This window comes from Penicillium odoratum (genome assembly GCF_028828045.1).
Source record: "Penicillium odoratum strain IBT 22623 chromosome Unknown utg000004l_segment0_segment0, whole genome shotgun sequence".
Taxonomy (NCBI): domain Eukaryota; kingdom Fungi; phylum Ascomycota; class Eurotiomycetes; order Eurotiales; family Aspergillaceae; genus Penicillium; species Penicillium odoratum.
The window spans coordinates 3,156,612-3,180,725 of NW_026643146.1; the positions used below are offsets into that span (position 1 = coordinate 3,156,612).

General features: G+C 48.7%; 10 protein-coding genes across 10 annotated transcripts; 3 read left to right on the forward strand and 7 right to left on the reverse strand.

The window, feature by feature from the left end:
• Positions 1–553: 553 nt before the first annotated feature.
• On the reverse strand, positions 554–1,420 carry N7520_005455 (uncharacterized protein; the record flags this gene model as incomplete). The annotated part of the gene is made up of 1 exon (XM_057139389.1): positions 554–1,420. One exon carries the CDS (start codon positions 1,418–1,420, stop codon positions 554–556), a length of 867 nt encoding a protein of 288 aa, XP_056997596.1.
• A 1,756-nt stretch (positions 1,421–3,176) lies between these two features.
• On the forward strand, positions 3,177–6,032 carry N7520_005456 (putative arsenite resistance protein Ars2; the record flags this gene model as incomplete). Its single annotated transcript, XM_057139390.1, has 3 exons — positions 3,177–3,273; positions 3,330–5,320; positions 5,439–6,032. 3 exons carry the CDS (start codon positions 3,177–3,179, stop codon positions 6,030–6,032), a joined length of 2,682 nt encoding a protein of 893 aa, XP_056997597.1.
• Positions 6,033–6,442: 410 nt separating this feature from the next.
• On the reverse strand, positions 6,443–7,519 carry N7520_005457 (uncharacterized protein; the record flags this gene model as incomplete). Its single annotated transcript, XM_057139391.1, has 1 exon — positions 6,443–7,519. The coding sequence occupies one exon, from the start codon at positions 7,517–7,519 to the stop codon at positions 6,443–6,445; it is 1,077 nt and encodes a 358-aa protein (XP_056997598.1).
• A 461-nt stretch (positions 7,520–7,980) lies between these two features.
• On the forward strand, positions 7,981–9,604 carry flbB (the record flags this gene model as incomplete). The annotated part of the gene is made up of 4 exons (XM_057139392.1): positions 7,981–8,023; positions 8,240–8,326; positions 8,378–8,465; positions 8,530–9,604. The coding sequence occupies 4 exons, from the start codon at positions 7,981–7,983 to the stop codon at positions 9,602–9,604; spliced, it is 1,293 nt and encodes a 430-aa protein (XP_056997599.1).
• Positions 9,605–10,156: 552 nt separating this feature from the next.
• On the reverse strand, positions 10,157–11,725 carry N7520_005459 (cytochrome P450; the record flags this gene model as incomplete). The annotated part of the gene is made up of 1 exon (XM_057139393.1): positions 10,157–11,725. The coding sequence occupies one exon, from the start codon at positions 11,723–11,725 to the stop codon at positions 10,157–10,159; it is 1,569 nt and encodes a 522-aa protein (XP_056997600.1).
• Positions 11,726–12,104: 379 nt separating this feature from the next.
• Positions 12,105–12,355, reverse strand: N7520_005460 (uncharacterized protein; the record flags this gene model as incomplete). The annotated part of the gene is made up of 2 exons (XM_057139394.1): positions 12,105–12,254; positions 12,302–12,355. The coding sequence occupies 2 exons, from the start codon at positions 12,353–12,355 to the stop codon at positions 12,105–12,107; spliced, it is 204 nt and encodes a 67-aa protein (XP_056997601.1).
• Positions 12,356–12,625: 270 nt separating this feature from the next.
• N7520_005461 (uncharacterized protein) lies at positions 12,626–14,787 on the forward strand (the record flags this gene model as incomplete). Its single annotated transcript, XM_057139395.1, has 4 exons — positions 12,626–13,514; positions 13,535–13,976; positions 14,028–14,325; positions 14,377–14,787. 4 exons carry the CDS (start codon positions 12,626–12,628, stop codon positions 14,785–14,787), a joined length of 2,040 nt encoding a protein of 679 aa, XP_056997602.1.
• Positions 14,788–14,937: 150 nt separating this feature from the next.
• On the reverse strand, positions 14,938–16,806 carry N7520_005462 (eukaryotic translation initiation factor 3 subunit D; the record flags this gene model as incomplete). The annotated part of the gene is made up of 2 exons (XM_057139396.1): positions 14,938–16,502; positions 16,599–16,806. The coding sequence occupies 2 exons, from the start codon at positions 16,804–16,806 to the stop codon at positions 14,938–14,940; spliced, it is 1,773 nt and encodes a 590-aa protein (XP_056997603.1).
• Positions 16,807–17,458: 652 nt separating this feature from the next.
• N7520_005463 (putative oxalate decarboxylase) lies at positions 17,459–19,231 on the reverse strand (the record flags this gene model as incomplete). The annotated part of the gene is made up of 8 exons (XM_057139397.1): positions 17,459–17,592; positions 17,644–18,148; positions 18,201–18,321; positions 18,385–18,452; positions 18,509–18,680; positions 18,734–18,749; positions 18,802–18,891; positions 18,946–19,231. The coding sequence occupies 8 exons, from the start codon at positions 19,229–19,231 to the stop codon at positions 17,459–17,461; spliced, it is 1,392 nt and encodes a 463-aa protein (XP_056997604.1).
• Positions 19,232–22,608: 3,377 nt separating this feature from the next.
• N7520_005464 (uncharacterized protein) lies at positions 22,609–22,911 on the reverse strand (the record flags this gene model as incomplete). Its single annotated transcript, XM_057139398.1, has 2 exons — positions 22,609–22,751; positions 22,812–22,911. The coding sequence occupies 2 exons, from the start codon at positions 22,909–22,911 to the stop codon at positions 22,609–22,611; spliced, it is 243 nt and encodes an 80-aa protein (XP_056997605.1).
• Between the last annotated feature and the right edge of the window lie 1,203 nt (positions 22,912–24,114).

A 24,114-nucleotide genomic window follows, 5' to 3' on the forward strand; every position in this document is an offset into this window, starting at 1 on the left:
TTGACGTGAGATCTCTGAAACAGAATATTCTTTTCTTTGGCCACGCCACAACACCATACTCCCTTCCATCCCCCGAATCGGAAGCCCCTGGGCTTTCACCATTATGTGTATATGTCAGCAGTACAGCCTGATCTGTCTCTACTACCCCTCTTTCGCGTTGCTTTGGGTTCTGCACCACGGCGAATCTTGTGAGTTTCGATGTCTTTGTGTTGTGCGTTTATGGGTCTCCGGTTCGGATTTTAGAGAGGGTCTCCATCACTGGATAAAAAACAGACAGGGAAATGGGGTTGGAAAGACTGGGTTGTTTTTCTCGGATCTGGATATGAATCAATTTGTCACTGCTTATACTTAGTATGCAATAAAGATACCATTTGTATTTTGATGAGATTTAAGAAAATTCCAAGTAGTATGACAGGAGATGCAGGGCAATATCGCAATGTTGGGCGAAGCCAGTCGCCGTTGAATAGACTGTACATGAGGAAAAGATAAAACATTATAACACACAAAAAAAAAGCGCCACCTGAAACTCCAAACCTATGCAATCAATGACTGATCAGATGGCCTCCCAATCCATGGCATCGACAATGAACCCCCAATCTGATTCGGAGTTAGCTGTGTCATCCAGCTCTCCTGGGCGAATGCACAAATCCACATGGGATCTGGCGCGTATATACGCCTCCTCCAGCCCCCCAAAAATTCCAGTCAAAATCTCATCAAAATTGAAGCTCGATAGCGGTAAGATTTTCTTCCCCACTTCGAAGGGATCTCGTTCCCGTTCTTCTTCACTCATATCAGCGCCCTTCCACCGATTCCGTAGCTCCTTTGCCTTCCGCAACAACTCATAGACGTATCCACTCCCCAGTACAGGCGCAAGAGGGGTAGTCTCTTCCTCCAAGGCCTGTAGCACATTCGCATGGTATCGATGTATTCCTGCCGCATTTCCGTTCACTTGAACCCCACCTCGGCCGCCTCGACCAACTGAGGAGACCGCAATATTGAATACTGCTAATAAATGCACAATCGCTCGCTCAAGTAGTGCGTAGTATTCATGAAAATCGATCTTGAACATGATTTCCGCTTGCGCAACATCCGCAGCCGAAATGCCATTCACCTCATCGACGGCCAGCGTTGCGAGACGGTAGCCTTCAGCCAGGAACGGAAGTTTCCATCGCAGTCGTGCAACGATTTTCATGAAGCGTGCCAGTTCTTCGGAAGGGGGAAGGATCCCAGTCGCTGACCTTGATGGTGTTCTTGATGCCGTTCCGCGTGTGTGGCTATTCGAAACTCCAGGACCCGATAGTGCGGGATTCACATCTGAGTGGGTCCGATTTCCTGAATATGGTCGCAAGGGTGCGTGGGATTTATGTCGAGTCGCCTCGCTCGCGCCGGGAGCCCAGCGCGAGCTGAGAAGGTCAGACATTGCTTGTTCGTTCTGGTTGGAGTGTGGGTGTAGGTGTTGAGGTGGACTCTGCTTGAATCAATGATGCACGGACCATTGTGGGGGCGATGACGATCGTCAATAGGGAGACGCGTGGGATATGGTTCACAGCATGGAAAGGCTAATATGATGTCTTTCAACATTTGCCTGAGGCTTACAAAGCTTCGGATTCAACTTTTTTCAATTGTTTTTCTTTGATACGCGTTGAATTGAGTTTCACTTTGAATGATATTAAATACGGTAAATTGCATGTAACTAACTAGCGGCCTCAATGAAAATTTGGATAGGCATCAATTCCACATTTATTCGAGCAATTTGAGGCTTTATAATCAATTTTACTACATGTTATAGCATTCATGGTTACGTGGCTACCCAGGTGGAACCGAAGACTATCAGAACATTTTGCAAGTCCAAGATATAGAGCTTTGGCTCTACCCAAGAAGAACAGTTCAATTGGAAACAAAAGTCTCCATTTCTGCAATCATCGAAGGTTGGTCTAGGCTGGGGATCCTGTTTAAGCCGGTGTGATCGAAACAAGTGATGGCCTTTGAAGCATTGTTTCAATGTTATAAGCACTTCGGACAGATCAAATCCCTTGAACCTTTCCATTGCAACGATAATGTACATATCTTGTCACATTGTGTTGGTTAGCGCTGGCCAGATTGGCCTATGCAGGTAAGCCCGGCGTCTATGGGATAGTGGCAGACGAACGATGGACTTAATTCAAGTTTTCACTATTAGCCAATTAATGTAGAGTTCCAACAAATATGAAAAATCATTACATGATTGAAGAATATTTGTTTGAAGTATGTAGTACATTTCATCGTTTACTAACAATGTTTTACTTATGCATAAGTAATGTTTTACTTTTTCTTTTCTTTCTTCTTCTCACCGTCACAAAAACCATCATCAACAGCCAACAGGTTATTTCCCCATTATTTCCTTTTATCACTTCGAATTTTACTCGATCCTCCTAATCAACAAAATACCAAATAGCGAGAAAGCTGATCAGGCGACTCTGGAATCTCATAAAGCGCGCTAGTTCCCAAAATAGACTAGCGCTCTCCAGCTCTCACCTTCAAGTCGGTTTTAGTCATTCCCATTCACTTCCCGCTCTCCATCTTACCGTGAGCTTGTCGCTTTCACGATTTCCCACTCTAGCTCAGGCTTCTTGTAGGTTGCCTACCCTTCTTTTATCATCTCTTTTGTCAATACCCCTTTCCTGCCTTGATACCCTACCGCGCAGTCCCCTATTTCTTCTGGTTCTGTGCCTGTTCCTGCTTATCTTTTGTTTCTTCCTCTGAGCCATTGCACCGGCTTCGTCGCAGCGGTCTTGCGAATTATGGCAGTTACTTTGCAGGGCACTGGCATGCGCTATTCCCAATTTATCATCTCTTTTGCTACACTCCTCCCACCCGGGGCCATGTGGCTGGGGGAACCTGCCACAGGCCACCGTGACGACCACCTCATCTCATTCCTCTTCAATCCCCAAGCATTTTGTCTTTCATGTTACTCATGAACCTCCCCTTTCGCCGCTATCTACCATTTTCGCGCTTTTACCACTTGCTTGGGTCATATATTAACGATGCTACCTCTTAGCTCATCGTGCGGGAGTGCAACCCACTCGACATTCGCTGGAAGCTTCGTTCGCAATTGAATCCCACGATCTACGTGCTTGGGAAATTTCCTCAATCTCTCACGGCAAGAGCCGTGAAACTGCACGAACCCTCAAAACATAATGGATTCATACGAAAGTTATGGCTCCCCGGGCAGAAAGCGCGAAGCAGATTCATTTTCCGGGCGAGGACCGGGTGAGTACCGACGCCGATCGCCGGGTACGTTCGTGGGACAAGTTTGCGCCAGTGGGAATATTTACTGACAATGTCTCTAGCCTCACAAGATCGGCGCCGAGGCCGCGGCCGCTCCCGGTCACCCATGATCGACCGCTATGAGCCATCTGACCACACTCGCCGAGAAGATTTTTACAACAACTCTCGCGAACATGCCGCTCGCGAGCGCGAAGATCGTCGACGCCCGCCTTCTCCTAACATTGCCAATATTGATCGCTATGTGCCTGGCCAGGATGCGGGCAAACGGCCGCTGCCTACCAACCCGCTTACCAACCCACTCAGCCTCGATTTCCAGGCGGGCTTCAATTTCTTCGCGGAATGGTGGAGGGCTGAACAAAAGGTCAATGAGGAAAAGGAACGAGCGAAGAATGGCGGTCGTCACCCATCTGATCGGGTCAAAGGAGAGCGTGAGGCCCGTGATGATCGAGAGAAGGAGCGGTCGCAGATTCAGGAAGCCTATGATGCATACAAGGTGGATCTCCAGGTCAAGCTGGCCCGTCAATTCGTCCAGCAGCACCGGAACGAGGAGTGGTTCAAGGAGCGTTATGTGCCAGAAGTGCGAGACCCGCTCCGAAGCCAATTCATGCAATTCCGTAAGGGGGCTTACGACCAGTGGGAACGCGACATCAGCGCGGGTACGTTTGACGATTTTACCCTGGAAGGTATCTACAAGAATGAAAGCGACGGCGCCGGTGGTGTGATTGAGAAGGAGGAAGGTGAAACGACCGCGGCGGGTGAGACAATGGGTGTTCTCGACTTGCTGCCTGTCCGAGGAGGCGAACTTCGCGATGAAGCCCTTTCTCAGCCTACTTTGCTCATCAAAACACTGGCACCAAATGTCTGTCGCGAGAAGATTGAGGAGTTCTGTAAGGAACACCTTGGAGAGAGTGACGGTGGTTTCAAGTGGCTCAGCCTCAGCGATCCCAACCCGTCTAAGAAGTTCCACCGCATGGGTTGGATCTTACTCCACCCTGCGACTGAAAATGCTGTGGTGGATCGAGGAGACGGGCGCGAGGAAGAGGGCGAGCTGGACGCCAATGCTGGCCAAACTATTGGCACCGCCGAAAAGGCCCTAGAAGCGATTAACGACAAGACCATTCATGACCCAATTCATGGGGACTTTGTATGCCATGTGGGTGTGCATGTTCCTCCCTCACAGCCGCGGAAGAAGGCACTTTGGGACCTGTTCTCCGCGCCCGAGCGAATTGAAAGGGATCTTGATCTTGCTCGCCGATTGGTTTCCAAGCTTGACTCTGAGATGGGCCAGGGTGTGGACGGATTCGCCAAGATTGAGGAGCGTGTCGAGGATTTGCGCGGCAAGGGCTGGTTGCAGCCACCTGTTACTGGACCGGTGAACATCAAGAATCAGTCCAACGGACACGACGATGACGGCCATGACGAGGGTGAGATGGAGGAGGGGGAAGAGAAGGAGACTTCCGAAGACGATGAAGTAGATGACGAGGAACTCCTGGCAAAGAAGAAAAAGCTTGATTTAATGGTTGAATACCTGCGTCGAGTCCATAACTTTTGCTTCTTCTGTGTATTTGAGAGTGATTCAGTTCATGAATTGGGCCGCAAATGTCCCGGCGGACATCTCCGTCGCCCACGCTCTGGTCTTTCTAACCAAGCTAAGCAAGTCGCGCGCGCTACTGCCTTGGGACAGCCGTATCCAGTCAAGATGAAGGACCCCAGTGAAGAGGGTGAAGAACGAGGCTCTCCGGTTGCAGAGAAGCGGCCACAGCGACCCAGCAAATCCGAGGGGCAACTACAACGCGCATTTAAATGGGTTCAAACCTTCGAGGATAAGTTGCTGCAGATCCTGGAGCCTGAGAATGCTGACCTACGCAAGCTGGGAGGAAGGCCTGTGGAGCAGGCCTTGGAAGATGAGTTATCCAAATATGTCAAGCAAGAGGATGACTCGCGCTACCGTTGCAAGGTGCCCGAATGCACCAAGCTATTCAAAGCCGAGACCTTCTGGCACAAGCACATTGAGAAGCGTCATGCAGATTGGTTCGACAGCATCCAACGAGAGGTATGAATTTCCTTTCATTTTCCCTCTCACATTTCCCTTCCAAATTTTCTTCCCCATTTCCTCCCCCATTCTCTTTGAGCTTGTTTCTACGGGGCGAATAGTTTCTAACCTTCTCTAGCTGTCTCTTGTAAATTCATATGCTTTAGATCCATCACGCATTCTTCCGTCCCGGTCTGATGCCAACAGCAATGGCCATTTCCCCATGGCTGGTGGTGGTCAGAGTGGTACTCCACGTGGCTTCAGCCTTGCCAACGTGCCTTACATGGGCAATCCCGGTGCCCTCACTGGGTTCCCCGCAGCTGGAATGGCCGGTTTTGTCGGCCCTACCCATTCCTGGAATGGAAATATGCTCATGTCAGGCGACGGAGCCATGCACCAGCCAGGAGTAATGCGTCGTGGTCCCCACCGTCACAACAATCGCTCCGGGCCATATGACCGTCGCCGAGGCTACAATGGCGCCAATGGTCGATTAAGTCCCATCCGGATGGGCAACATGTACGGGCCAGGTGGCCGTCTCCCTCCAGCTGGAATCAGCGTCCCCCCTGGTCACCCGGCTGCCAACATGGTTGCCGGTAACAACCCTTTCCCTGATGCGGCGGCTGGTGGTCCCATGGCCATGCCTCCGCGGGAGTCGATCCAGGGCCGCAGTTTGAAGAGCTACGAGGACCTGGATGCGGTGGGTGGGTCCGGCAGTGGCGAACTGAATTATTAGTTGCGTTTCAAGTTTGTTCCATAACTGTTTTACTAGGCGTGCGTGGCGTATGACAAGGCAATGGATGGGACCTGCTGGGTGTGCCTCATATATTCGGTTATCGCACATTTCCCCATGGATTGATCTATGTTTTCTTCTTAAGCAACATTTCTTTCCCTTTCCCTTTCCCTCTCGTTCCCTGTTTCTGACCTTCTTTTTTATTTCTTTTTCTGCACCTTATTCGGTCGAGTGATATGTATTACCCCGAGTTTTTCTCTTTCTTCCCCTGGGTCTCCACCCTGCATTTCACAGCATGTACAATAGCCTTGATAAGACCAAATTGGAGATCTCAACGTATTTGCATTCATTCGTAACCGTGGTAAATCAAAAAGGGGTATTCAGTCATAGATGATGCCACTTTGAATACAAAATCACGGCATTTGGATCACTGGCCGATCGGCGGAATCCCTCCATTGCATTTCCATTCCCCGAACCCGCCGCTCACTCGCTAGGAACAAGAGCAGATACACGTGCATGGCGACCTCCCCCCATGCATAAACTTTCAGTAGGACTGGAGTGGATCGATCCAGCGCGGCATCTGCAGTGGATGGGGATGCATGTGGAGATGCATGCTCAAGTATACACCAGACGCCCCAGCCGGCGCGAGCGTCTTTCCCTACGAATTCTGAGAGGAATGACCAGAAGCGGGTGAAGAAGGAGATGCTCCAGTTGCGTTGAGTTTCTGAATCTTTCATGTTAGTTTCTAGATTCGGGTCTGATTTTGGTTCTGGTCGATTTTCCAGGTGTTTGACATTCTTCTCAGGCCATATATGGAAGTGCACGGCCCAGTAGCCACGTTCGAGTGGATCCAGGGACCGAGTCTGGTGGAGTGGTTTGTAGGTTCGTGCAGGGTTGAGGCGTTCGGTGAGCATTGAAAGTGTTGGTGTGATATGAGTATTGAAGGTGGCATTAGAGATGGGGGGTAAGGGGGGTCTGATCTCTAGAGGGAGGGATAGAAGAGGAGATTTGGATGGAGTAGTATAAGTAGAATTAGAGATGGGGAAGCCATCAGGATCAGAATGTGGTGGTGGTGTTGAAATCGGAGGGCTGATTATAGGCTCTCTCAGGCTCAGACTTGGACTCGTATGGGATGGAGATTCGAGACGGGGTTTTTTATGAGGATTTGCCAAATCCAGATATTCAGAAGTCTGACCGGCTTGGTATATTTCTGGCTGGGAATCTGGAATAACGCTGACCAGACTGCCAAGAGAATCCTGCACAGGCTGACGAACTTGGATTGGATCTAAAGGTGCCGTCTGGCTGGAACCGATCTGAGTAGCGATCGGCTGCTCGGGGACCCAGTCTAGAATGGGAGTAGTATGGCCCGAGCGACTAGAATCCTGTCGGATATCTGCAGTCAGGCCTGAGAGGATGGCAGCAACCTGATCACGGTATCTTGCATCATCCTGTGCCCTGCTGGGGGCAGAAACATGAACAAGAATCTCCATCACCCGATTTGGAGTATTTGTCAACGGTGCAGGGGAGCAACTATTGATTTTTGATTTTTTTTTCTTTATTATGCCTCCCAAAATTGAATTTCGCATCACTTGGTGAGACTCGTCACATCGACAGATGTCAAGAGGGGAGAAGATTGGACGGGAAGGAGAAAAGTATTGAATACAACCATTTAATAAGTAAAATACATAACCAATATTGGTATTGAATACATAATCAATTCTGTAGCACCTTAGAATCGATTGATTTTTCCAATTTCCCCCCTTTTACTTACTTCCCAAGGACTCCGTAACATTGAACCTACTGTAGCAACCTACTAGTAGCTATTCTGCCAAGATTCCTCTCTCATCTCTCTCCAACAATCTCCAATCTCCACTTCCTCCAACGGCCAACGGCAACGGCACGCTCGGACTTTTCTCTTTAAATTCCCTCTCCCTTCCTCCCCTTGCTCATCATGGATGTTGGTGGGGTGTATATGGATATGGAACATTACCCTGGTAAGTTGGTTGACTTGCGACCGGTGGTTCGGCTCAGATCTGGTTCCCGCTCCAGATCGAGAGAGATGAGAGAGATGAAAGATCCAGAGAGATGAGAACAAGCATTCGAGTATTCGAGCATTCAAGCATCAAGCATTCAAGAATGTCTCTGAACTTTATACTGATTAAATTTCCCAATCTATATCAGATCGCTAATTTTTGTCGCATTGATTACAGAACAACCGCAGACTCCCACCAGAGGCGGCTTTGGCGCCGAGTTCAAGAAGATGTTCCAAGCTGCTGGTCCCAAGAAAACCACTCGAGGTTCGTCTCTCGCCTCCCATCAGATCTGATCCCCACTAACTCCCCAGCTAGATGGCCAGACACCAAAGCGCCGTGGTCCCAAACCCGATAGCAAGCCCGCACTCACTCGGCGACAGGAGCTGAACCGACAGGCTCAGAGGTATGAACCAAATTCATCTATGGATTGTCGTGTTCAGGACAGGAATGGCTGACCGTTGAAAAAGAACACACCGCGAACGAAAAGAACAATACATGCGCGCGCTAGAGACCGAGGTATCGCGACTACGAGAGGCCTACACGACCGAGATATCCGATGCAAACACCACGATCCAACAACAGAAGGAGGCCATCAATATCGCTCGACATGAGAACGAAATACTCAAGGAGATCTTGCTTGCCAACGGGATTCAATTCGAGCCCGAGCTCGAGCGACGCCGGACGGAGCGCGCCTCGGTCGGCGGTTACCAGTCAAGTCCGGTCGCAGGAAGCAGCAATGGTTCCAACGCGGCCGTTTTCACCAATTCCATGACACAACAAAACACCACCCCGGGTACCTCAATCTCAACAGCCTTCAGTCCGCGCGCCAATGCTGGTCTGGAACACCCCGAGGTGTCGCCCCCAATGGCATTTGCTCCTCAACAGCAAGTATACCATGGCGGCCCGGCAGAGCAGATGGGTGCATTGGATCGGTCTGCATGCCATGTAGCAGAACCCACCGTGCCTCCCATGCTGAAGGGCGTCTTCGAAAACGACCCGCAGCTTCAGATTGATTTTATTTTAACGTATTTCACCCCTCCCCATACAGCCAGGAATCCTCTAACCATGCCCGTTCACAGATTGGAAGCTCCGTGCCGCGAACACACTGACTACCTGTGTCGACGATCAGTCACCGAAGCAGATGATGAAGATATGCCATTCTCGGGCCATGCATTGATGGCCACTTGCCCGCCGCCGAGCTACATCGCCAATACCACCCCAGAGCAGACATATCCACACAAGGCACCGGATCTCCCTATTCCCAATCTCTCCACGCTACTCAATCTCAGCCGACAGCTGGTGACCGAGGGTCAAATTACCCCGATTATGGCACTGTCATGCCTCAAGAACCACGAGCTCTACCCGTCTTTAAGTCGGGATGACGTGAAAATCATCATTGACACTTTGAACACCAAAGTGCGCTGCTATGGATTCGGTGCGGTCGTCGAAGACTTTGAACTTATAGATTGCCTGAGCAGCGTTCTGGGGACCAAGGTAGACATTGGCGTTTCCCGTGTCCGTGGTGACTCCATTTACGGATAAAGCCGCTTTTCCATTTCCCTATAATGATCCTGATGTCTGCAAAATCTTTTCCTTTCTTTCTTCGGCACAAATTGCCCTGATTACTTTCAGTCTTTTCCTCTGGATCTGAGCGGGAGCCGAACAGGCCTTTTAAATAGCTCTTCACCATTCTTTTCATTTCTTATATTTTCTATGGCTGTATATACCGCGAGCGGCCCTGGCTGAGCTGTGAACCTAGGGCGTTGATCTGTTTCCTTTCTCTTCTATATGATGGTTGGCCCCATGGAATGGGATTGCCTCGGCACTTTGACACATGTGATATATCCTGATTCTGATCAATTTCTTTTTGAATATTCAAATACAGCTGAAAGGCAGCTATCCAAACCCAATCGCCCCAATAGTCAACAGGGTCGAGATGTCTCGAAATACGATGCTTCACAATGTCTTCGTGCTGGCTACCTCTACGGAACTTTGAAAATGGTATGATTAAAGTTGTTTGGTTCAATTAACAAGTTCCATGGGTTTTTTGACCTGGGTTTATATCCACTTTACCGCATGTAGCGTTGCACAAATTCATTGTAGCAGCTTCCGAGCCTTGTCTGATCTTGGCGTGATGACGCATGGGAAGCTATCAGGAACGCCACTCAAGCCATTCGAGAAGGTGACGCGTGGTAAAATCCTTTCTCCATTATTATCTACCGGGCAATGCAAATCCATCGTGGCCAGCAAGGTTGCAACTACGATGTAAACCCCAGCAAGGGCCAAGTGCTGACCAGGACACACCCTCCTCCCGAAGCCAAATGGACCCTCCGGTAAAGGCTCCCCTTTGCCACCTTCTGACGGTGGAATGAATCGATCTGGATTGAATTCTTCAGGGGAGGAGTATTGCCGTTCATCTCGCGACATTGCCCACGCATTTGCAAAAACGACTGATCCCTTGGGGATGTGATATCCATTATACGTGTCATCCTCGAGAGAGGCATGAGGAACGCCGAGGGGTGAAAGGGGTGCCCAGCGAGTCGTCTCTTGGATCACGTACTCGAGGCACGTCAATTGCGGTCTATCGTTAAAATCTGGGAGGCGATCGATGTTCCCATGCTCATCCACCCCTATCACCCTATCAATCTGGTTCTTGACCTTGGCTTGAATCTCCGGATGGGTCATCAAGTTGAGAATACACACGATTACGGTGGACCATGTGGTATTGCCGCCTGCAATGGAAATTGCGCCCGCCGCACCTTTCAGATCGGGTATCGTTGCTTCATTGGGCTCTCCAGTTCTTTCATTGGCAAGGTAGCGCCCAAAATGTGTACGCATAAAGGAGGGCTGGATTGCATCTCCCGTGCGGATGGAAAGCTCAGTTGCGTTCCAGGGTGCGTCGTGCAAATTTTGAATAGAGGATTTTGTGCGGCGGGCATGAGCTAGTGGCTGGAAGGCAGTGGAGATCTTCTCTACAGAACTGGGCAGATGGCGCAAGATAGGAATCAAATCCACGATGGAAGCGCCCGGCACACCACCTTTACCGGTAGCTTCTTCCACGTCAATAGCCATCTGCACGTAGGGGTCTTTTTCTTCTTGAATCTGTATGCCAAATCCAATCCGTAGTACGACGGCGGTTGAATATCGTCGTAAGAGCATTTCCCAGTCCTGTGGTTTCTGCAACAATGCCTTGACAGCTCGTCGGGCCTCTTCCTGCTGAATCGGATGATATGACTTGCAGGCAGACTGGGTGAAAGACTGCTGAAGAAGCTTTCGATGGAGTCTGAATCGCGGGGACCAGCGCAGGAACGTGAGGGTGATGCCCCATCCCATCACCTCGAAAATAACAAATCGTGGACGGTCAGCATAGTTAGCCCCTCTTTTATCCAGGAGATCATGTGCCGCCTCGACACTGTTGAGTATGATCACTGGCCGGGATAGGACGTTGTAATAGAGAATGTCGGAGTTATACTCTTTACCCCATTTCAAAAATTGACGTGCTGGATATTCTTTTGGAATTATGCGAAGATGGCCCCAGATCGGATTTCCTGAAGGCCCAGGTGGTAAAATAAGTGTTTTGCTTCGTTTGATTTGAATTATCCAAATAGTAATGGCAAGAATGAGGCCAATAGCCACCTGCAGAGGTGACATCGGAAGCTCCATGTGAACAATCTGATACTGGAGGCCTGGAGGTGGAGAGATCAATGATTTGTGTTGGCTTGATACTCGACAGCTCTGTTTAGAATCTTCATGGAGAAGTGTGTTACGTGCACATGTGTAGGGATCAGGTCAGCTGGATATTCGGACTCCACAGCGGGGCAGTGGAATTAAGTTGGGACCCACTGATCGTGGTGACTGTACAAGGGTTGATAGGATGAGATGAAGTAGAGTAGAAGTTATGTATTTGTTCCTGCGAGAGAGGAGAATGATAGATGACTGGTGCTGACTAAGTCCATGCCAAAGTATTATACAAGTATTTGTTGATTAAAATCTCAATGCATTCCTGGACTGGATCATGTCTAGGTATGGGCAACATTGAATGTCAGTTATAGGACCATGAGAATGGAGTTACTTGATCCTTACTGTATGGAGCTCTATCCATTCGAATCTTACCAAGACTCTCATTCTCTTTCGGTTGTCGTGGAGTAACTAAAGGCGTTGACTCATTCTTATCAGGTTCAGGCTTTTCGTTCTGTTCATAGTCAGTATTTGGTTTCTTCTGAAACATGATTAACATACCAAAGGCTGAATAAACTTGCGCCAGGCAGTTTTGCAGTGAGTGAACTTGGACATTTTGTATGGACTTTGAGAAGGATAGAATTGATAGAGTAAAGACCTTGATCCATGATATTGGCATATTTATACCAGAGACCACACATGTAGATGATTCATACAATCGGAGTTCGGATCTTTCATTCATATCAAAATTTCAAATGTTGCCTATACCCATCGGAATTAACCAAAACAGCACTAGTTCAACTGCCCCTGATCGAACTCCGAGCCCCGAATCTCTGACTCCTACGGAGTACATCTTTCGTTCTAGACAATAGATCTCCGACTAAAATGCCAATCACTAGGCGTAACGGTCAACTGTGGTCCTGTGAACCATGTCGCAAATCAAAGCTACGTTGTGATCATGCAACTCCGATTTGCGGCCGATGCACCAGACGCGATAAGCAGCATCTCTGCGTCTATCACCCATCACCCCTCACACGAGCAGTGACACCCGGAGAGAAACGTTCCCGTCGAATTACAAAGCCGACAGAGCGCAGCATTGATTCGGATGACTGGAGTCAAAAGAGGGTCACATCCGCACCGGGGTTTCTTGGCCATACTAGCTACTCCGATGCGTTCAGAGATAACGACAGTGGACTGGAGTTGGGGGGTATATCATCGCCCCCAGATGTTGTTTCTGTCGATATTGAGCGGATCCAGCGGGGTGCACGGGCGTTGGTAATGCTGAAACATATTTCATTGTACCGGGAGATGTTGAGTGCTCGTTACAAAACCTGGCAAGGCTGGACCTTTGGCTGGCCAGTTATACTCATGATACTGACACAGACCGAAGAGATGTGGGACTCACTTCAAAATGAAGAAGCCGATGAAACAACGCAGACACTCTTGCTGTCCAAGAGGTTGTTTGAGAAACAGACTCAGCCGCTGGATGTCCATTCAGATACAACATGGCAAGAATTTGCGTCCGGCAGTGTTGGGCGCTGGGAAACAATCGGCTTATTGTTCACTCTCGTCGGTCTGGGGATTGATACCATCCCTCGTGATTCTCTTTGGAAGTATGATGAGTTGGGAGATGCAGAGCACGTCGCAGCCACAATGGTGGCAATCGGGGAACTTTGTCTTCAATTCTGCGAGAGTGCCGGAATCATCAATGACATTGTGTGCTCGCTGCTCCTGCATCATAGTCTACTGGTTTCAATAGTGTATGGCGATGGCGGTATGTCTACAATCTAACAGTACTTGAACCTGGTCTAATGATGAACGCAGATCATCGATCCTGGCGCAAGTTAGGTGAATTGTCGACTACTCTCTTTGCCTTTGGACTCCATCAAGAGCCGGTGAATGTGCCATTTTTCCTCCATGAGGGTCGCAAGCGGACAATGGTGGCAGCATATGATCATGATAAATCGCTTGCGACATTTCTTGGCCGCCCACCACTCATCGGCTGGCGGTATTGTGAGCTTACAATGCCTTTGGACCTCAGTTGGGACGAAATCTACGCCGAACCTGGGATACGACAAGCAGCCATTAATAATTTGACCCCGGATGGCTGGAACCAGAAAGGATGTATTCAGAATGGTGCTTTAGCTCGTGTCTGTCTTTTATCTGGTATTTTCCGGGAAAAGGCGCTGGAGTTGTCGCTTGGTCGCCAGACTGAAGATCTACCAGAACGGGTTGAGTATGAACCCTTTTACGTACACCATTCACAGGTTAGAGCTGACATAGACAGGGACTTGTCACGGGAGTTACATGAACAATACGACGATTTACCTGACTTCCTTCGTTGGAGTTCCGTAGGAAACTGCTCAGCAAAGAAGACCCCCGATGATCGCCTCCAGATTCTCCAAATTAATCTTCGTCTAGAATACATCTATCACGACTTCCTGCTACATAGAAATTTGGCCAAGAGAACAAAGACCACATCGGACAGAATCATCAGTGTTTCACTCGAGATTATGACTACGCTTATATCGTTGGTCGCCAGAATATTGGAATATCAAACGCCAAGAGTGAACGCTGCTTGGAGTGTAAGAGCACATGCGCACATACATGCAGGAAATGCTGACTTTCCATGCTAGCTCTGCAATGTCGGAATTCCCTCAGCTGGTGTCCTATCCGCTGAGCTTCTACGGCAATCCCGGTTACGGACACCCGAGCAATCAACTTTCTCACGCTCTGACATTATCCAGAAACTTAGCATCTTTGCATCATATCTAGAGACCACGATCCGTCACGGTGAGGGCAACTATCACATTGCTCAACAGGGCCAACGGGCAATTCGTCGTGTTTTGGATCAGGTTCTTGCAACTTCTGCCTCGACCAATCCGTCCGCGTTTGAATCAACAGAGTTGGGCACCAGGGAAGAAGGGTTAGAGTATTCGGATTTATTGGAGGGCATTGATATTGAGGATCGAGGACCATTTCTAGACTGGCTCGATGGGACGACCGAGTTTCACGAGTCATGGCTTTCCGGGATAAACTGGAGTTGAAGCAATGTGATTTAGATTAAGAGGAAGTTTGGAATATTTGGAAGTCATAAAGTGTGGTTCATAGCTCTTATCAAACTTTTGCAGATATGCACAATCCAAGAAACAAATAGAAATCTAATCCAATGAAAAAAAAATCATGTCAGAGTTTATTTACTCATCCTTCTCCTCGTCATCATCCTCATTCTTCTCCTCAATCTCAGCCTCGTCATCCTCCTCGAAAGTGGTAGCGGGAACACTGTACAGACGGAGCACGGAGCGGTTGGGGTCCTTAATGAGGACGTACTTCTTCAGAGCATCAGCAGGCTCGTCAGCATCCAGGCCACGGATACGGTCCACAATGGTGCGGACGATACCCCAACCATTGCCGAGGTTCAGGTTCATCTGAGCAGCGAACTCGCGGGGCTTGTAGCCAACAACGCCGAGAATGATGTGGGCAGCAGCGGAGCGAGGGTTGGCACGGGACACGAAACCAAGCTTCATGCCGTCAGCCTGGGCTAGGATAGCCTGGGTGGTCCAGCGAGCGAGCTTGCAGGAGTTGTTCTTCATCTCAGTGGCGATGACGGCACCACGCTGCGAAACGAGCTTGCTGCGCCAGTCAAGGGCACCACCCGAGCCGATAGCCTTGCTGTCGAACTCGTTGAGAGCCTTGACAATCAGCTGCTGGTCAGGGCCGCCTGTCGGGCTCTTCATAACAGCGTCAACCTCGGTACGGACAATAAGCTGCAGGGGCTCCTCATCACGCTCCAGGGAGATATCGAAGCGGCGGTACTTGTAACCCTTGGAGGCGAGGGGCTCGGTCTCCTCGGCCTCGTTGTAGAAGGGGTTGGGCTGGGCGAAGGAGATCTTGGCCTCGTCGGACTCAGTCACGGTCTGCAGAGCAAAGTTGTGGTTGATGAAGGTGGCTTCCATGGCCAGAGCGCCGGGGGTGTTGATCTGCTCTTGCTTGCCGGAGGCCTCAGAAATCTCGAGAGGAGCATCTTGAGCGTTCTCGTTGACGCTAACGAGATCCATTGAAGCACCGGGACGCTTGTCAAAGAAGATCTTGTTACCCTGGTGCGAGATAACGATATCCCACGAGTAGACACTGCGGGTGGCGCACATGAGCATGGAGAGAATGTCGGAGGTGACGAAAACGGTAGCCTGGTCCTTCTCGGCGAGTTCGTGGATGACAGGATCCTGCGATGTGGTGACGTTGTAGGCGGCACGCTCGAGAGCCTGGAGTCTGCGCTCGGCGTTCTTGACCGGGGGACGGTCGTAGGATCGATCGTAGTAGTGCAAGAAACCGTAAGAGTCAAGATCCTCACCCTCTGGGGCCTCGAGGTTCAATTTGGAGAGACGGTTGAAGTCAACCTCCTCCAGCATCTGCCACTCGGGACGAACGTTGACGGACGGCTCACGAGTGCGCTGGGGCTTGTCGTAATCTCTCCAGCCGAAACGACGGCCACCACGGCCACCACGGTTGCCGCGGCTGTCGTAAGAGCGGTCACCCTGGCCACGGCCACCACCGGCGCGCTGGAAGCCACCACGGGCACCACCACGAGGGCCAGCCGTACCGCCACGCTGACCACCACGGCCACGGAAAACGGTACCACCGCCACGACCGAAGGTACGCTTGGTGGAAGTGCGAGTGTTGTCGACGACGGAGAAAGAGGACTCATCCTCGGCGGCCTGGACGGTGAATAGACTGGTGGAACCGGCACCGTACACCTGCTGATCTTAAAAACAAAAAAAAAACCACAAGTCAGTAGACTGCGGAATAGCATGCCACGGCGGGCCACAAAGAAAAAAGAGTCGCAACACTGATAACATACCTCTGAAGTTACGGTTGTACTGCTGACGACCCTGACGATCACCGGTCTTGGACTCAGCGGTCCAGTCAGCCATACGGCCCAGCTTGTCACCCTTGGAGAAGGGGGCATAAGGGACACCGTTCAACATGTTGTCGGCGGAGGAGGAGGGGCCCCAGGAGTCCTCCGAGGGGAGGGCGGCCACGAGGTCCGCAATAGAAATAGGAGCCATTTTGCAGATGAATTATGCAAAAGTAGGGCAGAAGATGGTTTATCGTGGGGTTGGAATTATCAACGGGAAGTTTCTGTGTCGCGAGTAATTGTGGCTGAAGTGGGTCTTCCATACACCGCCACATCAGTATAAGCCACATCACGTGTTAATCATATTCTAATTAAGAGTAGTATAAGCCAGCACTTGTACTGTCAGACTGTATAATTGCGCATCTTTGCATGTAGAAAAAACCGTTGATCAACATTTATGAGCATTGAGTTTCTGACTCCTCTATACGTCAGGATGGCAGACATGTCTCTGGATGGACAGTGCAGGTATCAAACATTCCTTTTAGTGAGCATCCATGGATGCTCTTTACATCAGTCCTAGCGATTATCAAATAAGAACAAATCTAATTTTTCTAACACCTAGCAACTTTTTTTCAATGGGATAATGTTTTTATCACATTGCTAGAAGTATCGCTCCAACCAAAGTCAGTAGCTCTAGGGGTATTTGAATAGCACTGTATTTTAGATATTAAGATATGTACCAGTCAGAAAGACATTGATAGTCAGTTAGATTGTCATACTTTATTAAGCTTCCAACGCCAGGTGTTACAACCGAAGTAATAACAGCTAAAATAAAATCCGCCCTCAGTATGGCATAAAAAGTACTAGTCGCTAGTCGTACTAGCCACAACATATTGCTTTGCCGTTTTGAGCTTATCAAGAGTACTTTCACTCAATTTCAAGGTGTCTGACACAATCTGTTTCGGGGTAGATGCCAGCCATTGGCCAAGAGCCATATCTAAAGATGATAAGCCAAGGGATCAGAGAGGTTGATGTAAGAGCCACCTACCGGTAAACTGGGGTGCTTGAAGCACCTCCAAGAACATCAAATCCTCATCACCAGTGTTCTCTATATAATGACTGTTTGACTGAGGGAAGTAACCAACATCCCCAGCACGGTAGTCAAACGTCGTCGCAGAGTTAGGCGCCGAAAACAACGTTGCGCGGGCTTGCCCTTTGATGAAAAATGTCCACTCATCACTAGTGGGGTGCCAATGAATTTCTCGCATGCCACCAGGATGCACAGTGACAATGGCGGCAGAGAAATTACTGGCAATTGGAAAGGTGAGGGGATCAACGATTTTAACTGACCCGCCGGCGACTTCATGCGCGGGCTGCTCAGAGAAGTGGTAGGAGTAGCTTTCGGATCGGGGAATAATGCCAGATTGAGTCGTGACATTTTGCTTTTCAATGTCATCTGGTGCAGGGGTGCCTTCGAAGATGTATAGCTCGTTGTCTGGAATATCATCAAAGGCTGAGATATTCAAGCCGAGGTTTTTCGCCAAAACCGATTTCTGTTTCTTAGGTAAGCCTCATCATTGTTATTGATACATGGGAGCATCTTACGGGGGTATGAAGGAAAACTTCCGTAGCAAGGAATGTGTTATCCTCGTCGAAGTCGCCCTGGTCAAAGACAAGGAGAAACTCGACTCCATCGTCTAGTGCTTGAATGGAGTGAGGAATTCCTCTAGATACAGGTTAAAGATGACTTTCACATGATTCAAGCTGTTGAAAAGGAATATCAACATACGGTGGGAAAAACCAAACATCACCTGCAGTAAGGTCATCAACGAAAGTCTGTCCATCCTGGTCGACGGCCTGCCAGATTGAGTAAGTCAATTGAATTATCGGGTACAAAATATAACTTCGCTCACCTGGATACGACAGGAGCCATTCAACACCAGAGACCATTCTGCGGCGACGTGCCAATGCAGCTCACGATAACCAGCGGGTTCAAGTCGCATATCAACGCCGGCCATTTCCGTTGCAGCCGGCATCACCACCGTATTTTCCTGGCGAGCCCATCCAGCATTATCTTGGCCAAGTCTTTAAATCTATTAGCGATGCTTTGAACTTGAAGTTTATTTAAGATTCCGTACCGGTTGTGGCTAAGACCTATATGATAATCAGTATTCGCACGTTGTCTCTGGTTGGTTCAATAACTTACCCATAGGCCACTGGGCATTGATAGTTTGACCGTTGTCTGTGCCAGGAGGAGCAAGTTTGTCACTGTTGATTCGATCGTATGCATAATTACCTGAAGATGTTGTGTCAGACCTCTAGTGTGGAGCAGTAATAGATGTCAACATACGGGGGCCGGGATCATCACTCCCAGTGGAGCCTCGGATAGGCTGGGGATTTTCGACATCCTCAAAGTCCAGATAGGCACCGATATCCGGACTGACCGTTTGGCCAGGAAGAAGACTATACTCAATGTCTGGCTGAGTTCCACTAGCAATCTTTTCAGTGGAAGAGTACCCGAGAAGCGCTTCGGATCCTCTTAAAGGGGCATTGATGCTCCTTCGAGCTGGTGCTGCATCAACAACAGACAAAAGGGGCAGTAGACACAAAGTCGGGAAATGATCTTGGAGCTTCATGATGGGAACGAATTTCCAGATTACAGCTTTATTCAAGGTAGTGGGGAAATGAAAGGAAAAAATAGTGAACTTTGGGGCTCATATCCTGTTTGTAGACTGGAATCGCTGGGTCGTTTGAAGTGCACCAAAAGCCCTTTTATAATGGCATTTCTGCTCATTAATTCCCTATGAAAGATGTTTCCCCTCATGCGGCATATCCTGATAGTTCCCGGAAATTGCTACAGTGGGGATGGATCAATTTTTCCCCTCATCGGCAAAATTCATTGACCTGAAGCTGCTCGCAGCCTCCAACTAGTAGAGCTGATGATTGGCTCACGCCATTCCAAGAAATTACCGAAAAGAGGGGCAAGATGCATAAGAATAGATACATATATCGGTTGCAAGTAATCTTAATAGCGCAATATATTGGCATATCCAAAACAGAGGGATGAGTAGCATTCTTCCGGTTATCTGTTCAATGTCGTCTCCTCGAAGATCCCAGATGCCCGCTGTAAGAAGGTGAAACACTTGAAATCTCAACTGTTTCCCGGTTGAATCTGCTATGTTGGGGTATTTTGGGGATAAGACCTGTGAAAGACCCGCTTTCTGCGGAGTAGTTCCCGGTTTGAAGCAAACATGACCATCCAGGTACTATACATAGCTTCGGCTACGCCATAGAAGGGGAAAGAATCTGCAACAAGCCCAGTTTTATGCTAGGTTCATTCTTGAAATGACGTAGATAATATTAGAGGTGAGGGGCACATAATAAGGAGTTGAGCTTTCCCAAGGTGTAACGGGGACCGTGAAAAATTAGAGTGAATTTCAGGGCCCACATCAAGTACCTTGTTTCTCATTCCAGAACGGAACAGCTGTACAGATAAACTAAGCTATTTCACAGATGAACTTAATGTGATGAAAGCAAGAACGATTTGACCATTTGCGGGACATTATTGACCCCGTATAGAGCGAAGGTAATGCTCAAGCCAAGCTTTGGCCGAACAAGACAAGCAAGCTGCCGGTATCAGGCAATCGAAACTATGCATGCCACCTCCGGTAACAAAGTGGGACCGTAGAATTCTCCGACTGTTCTCGCCATGCCAAAGTACCATGGCGAATGGAATTCAACTGCCACCGCTTTTAATCCCGCTGTTCTCCATGTGAGGGCAGTTTCGGGGTAAAGTTTGCCACATAATGTATGGCTCAATACTTTAAAGCCATTTGGATGAATTTCCCTGTTTAATCGAGGGAGTGTGTCCGGCTTTGGGCGGGCTGTTGACGGAACATCGTGAAACCTCGCTTAGAAAACAGAACGAGGGTCCAAACATATCGATGCAGAGCGTGCAGCTATTTCGCCATTTGGATGCGATTCGGCCACATTCAATGTCGCTCGCTGGCTAATACACAGCTTGCATGGAACTCGTGCTTGTGGTGTTGGCCAGAGAAAGGCTGCTAATTTTGGAATTGGTGATGTTTATGTGAGTTAATTATAGAAAAGTCTTGCCGCTGTGGCCATTACCCCGCGCGATCTGATTAGTCGCTCGAGTCCGAGAGCATGATTGGTTACAAGTGAGAAACTGGAAGGCATCAAGGGGATTTAAGTGCAGGTAAGTATGTAAACAACACAAATCTGAAACGGTGCACTATTGTAATCCTTAATCGCCTTCTTGCCCCGAGGACCTTGGAGCTTGGAAGCTTATATGGCTCCACTGTTATCGACTGACCAATAATGAAGATCACGAGTGGGTCACTTTCAGCCTTGTTGGTGACAGGTAATCCACATCGGATGGAATGGGAAGTTTTCGTTCTCTTGACTCTGTACAGGGAGCAAGGGTGAGCAATATGTAGAAAGGCAATCAGAGTAACCAGTATGAAATTGGCACGAAATTATGCATATTCCATCTTCCAGGTCTTCCCGGAGCGGCACTGATGAAATGTCACGCCGATGCTAGCTCCAAGGTTGGCTACACGGAGTACAGGGAGAAGTTCCGGAATGGGAGATGAAGTAAGACATTCCGGCAGAAATGGGCAATGTGCAAATTAGTAGAAGGGACGCAAGCGCTGAGGTGCGAGTTGAGAATGTCCTAAGTCTGCTCACGGGTCACTTCGTGCAATATTGATGAAATGAGTGCCTGGGTGTCTGAGTGCGTGAATAATAAGGCTCAAGTCCGATATGATGTTTGGATTTTCATCGATTTCTCTTCAGTTAAGTGCGACTTGCAAGTTTGGTCATTTGGAGGGATGCTTTTGAGACGGCGGAAAGGTACAGTCTGTAGGGGCACAGGGATCACAAGGATATTAGATCATTCGTATGATAATTGAGCTAAAATGAAGATCTGATCGCTGAATAGTCCAAAATTTTGCTCTAATTGATGACATAAAAAGGATTGAATTGACCACACTTAGCAAGAATATCCATAAAATATGTGACGCAAGAGAGCTAAAGCACCTCCCTACATGCTGACACATAGTCATGCCCTCATAAAACCAACATGATCTCTCATTTTAAGACCTCCAACGGTGAACAACAAATTCTCATTTATTCTGCGCCGTTGCAATACTCATTCCAGCTTTGCTTATTTCCCCAGACAACCGAGAAATAAACATGACAGATCGCCCAATGCGGGGTTGCCAAGGCCCTTGCGTCGCCGAAGGATACAATCATGAGATCACCTGCTAAGTACAGTGACGACGCCCTGAGTAAGAGGCGTGCAGTGATAGGTCGGATGGCAGATTGGGCAGCCCAGAAAGGGATGGGGCGGGCTCTGCACCGGATCCCTTTAGGAATAGGGGCTAGACTGGACGGCCTTCGTAACCTTGGAATGTCATGGTCGCGCTATCCAAGACCATTTCCCCCGTGTTACAGCTGAGATTCTGAAAAGTTTCCATTTGTATCGAGATGACAAGATTCAAAACATTTAAATGATTTGGCCGGATATGCGAAATGACGAGAGCAAGGATCTGTAGTCATAGTATGTAGTCATAGTAGATCTGCTCCACATGAAGATAGGCGACAAATTCTAGCCCTAGTATGTGTATCTATTTGATTGTGATGACTCGATGAAAATCTTGATGATTGCATCCCTACGAAGCGTGTCTCCTACGAGTGGCATGTCTCCTGTTTGTGTTATAGTAATTGATATGTGGGATTTAAAGATAGTAGTTGCAGTAACGTTACAGTAGATATGATAATAGTCATGTATTCAGGGTAATAGTAGCCCTCAAACGCCTGGTCTGTCTTGCCACTCTATGGTGATGATACGACGACCATGAATCTGAACAAAGGAAAGGTCCATAACCGGTACGGTGCCCAAGTAGTGAAGGTGGTGGGAGAAGAAAGTGTGTCAAGCGAGAATATGTATGGTTAATCAAAAGAGTTGGACGCCATGATGTGGCCGGATCTATCTGACATGCTTCAAGTAACGCATGGTGAGATAGACCGCAGCCATACTGGTGTAAAGGCCGCCGCCGGCAGTCACCCAGACAGGTCGATGGACGGTCATCGAGGTGCGAAGGAGTTGACCTTCCTTCTTTGGCTTCTCACCTGTAAGTTATTAGTGAAACTGTTCGTCATGGAGTTGGTGAAAGAGCAAGGTGAGCGTACCCTGCTGGAAGAGCCTCTGTCGCAAATTATTCAACCCCTGTCTGGAACGAGCTGGCAGGGTAGCGAGCTGCTGCATAATGGGTCCGACAGGTGCTGACATGATTGCTGTGTGGATGTTGTATTCTGTTATAGTAGAGAGTAAAGAGTAGAGAGTTGGTAGATGAGAAAAGGCAAATTCCCCCTTCCCACCCTTATATAGGTGAAATCATCTGACAGGTGTATGCGGGGTTGTGGCGGTACCGTCCGGGGTACCCTTGCGTGGCGACACACTCGTACTTTCAGGGAATGAATTGGTTTGGTTTGTCTAGATTGGCCTCGATGGGATCATTCAGTGGATAGAGGCAGCTGCGAGAGTTTCCAGCAAGGGCCCACCATGGTCGCTACGTCTAAATCCATGATTCCAAAGAGCTACTTAGGGTACTTTTCGTATTGCCTGATGGTGACAGTGGAATGAAGAGAGTCTAGGTTGACCTCCTCCCACGGAGCTGAAACTCTTCTCAATCTTACCATTGGTCGACGAAGGTCTAATCCAGCACCTAGTACATCCTCACACGATCAGCGCCTAAGGGGTTCAATCAAGGTTCTGAGATTACACAAAGCAGAACATTAGGAAATCAGAGATTCAGTTCTTCCCTTCCGTTAATCCGAAGATGATTGAAGATATAGATACAGTGGAGACTTGGGGGGAAAAAGTGGAAAAGTGGAAATCTGGGGAAATGTCAAAAGTGGGGTTTTAGTGCCTTTAGTGCCCGCTCCACCTTGAGCTCGGACTTTTGCCACTTTCCACGATCTGGAGAAATGCGACTCGTCTACTTCAACCTGGTCTACCTGGAAAACATCAATTTTGCTCCCTTGACTGTTAGACGGATCATCATATAAATAATGCGGTCTAATTGATCTGGCACGGATATACTATCCTGGTCAGGTACACCGCTACACAACGCTTGTGTCTTAGTATTAATCTGGCCGATGGCGGCTACGTCAAAGGTGAAGTTTCAAATAGCAGCTTTCTTGTTAAACTAACTCACCCACCTGGAGGTATAAGACTGACCGTTCCAGTGGCGAAGACTCCGCGAAAGGACTGACGCTATCGTGAGGCCGCAAATTGCACATCGATCGCATCACTGATCTCAATACTTTTCTTACCCAGGGTTTTCGAAACAGACGACCAAATCCTGGCGCCGGGGCATAGGCATGATCGAATAAAAGATTGGAAGGGTGTCGGCACTAAAATCAAGCAATTCTCGAAACCAAACACAATCGGTGGACCAAAGACAAGCAGAGAGTGGGGATTCACTTCCAA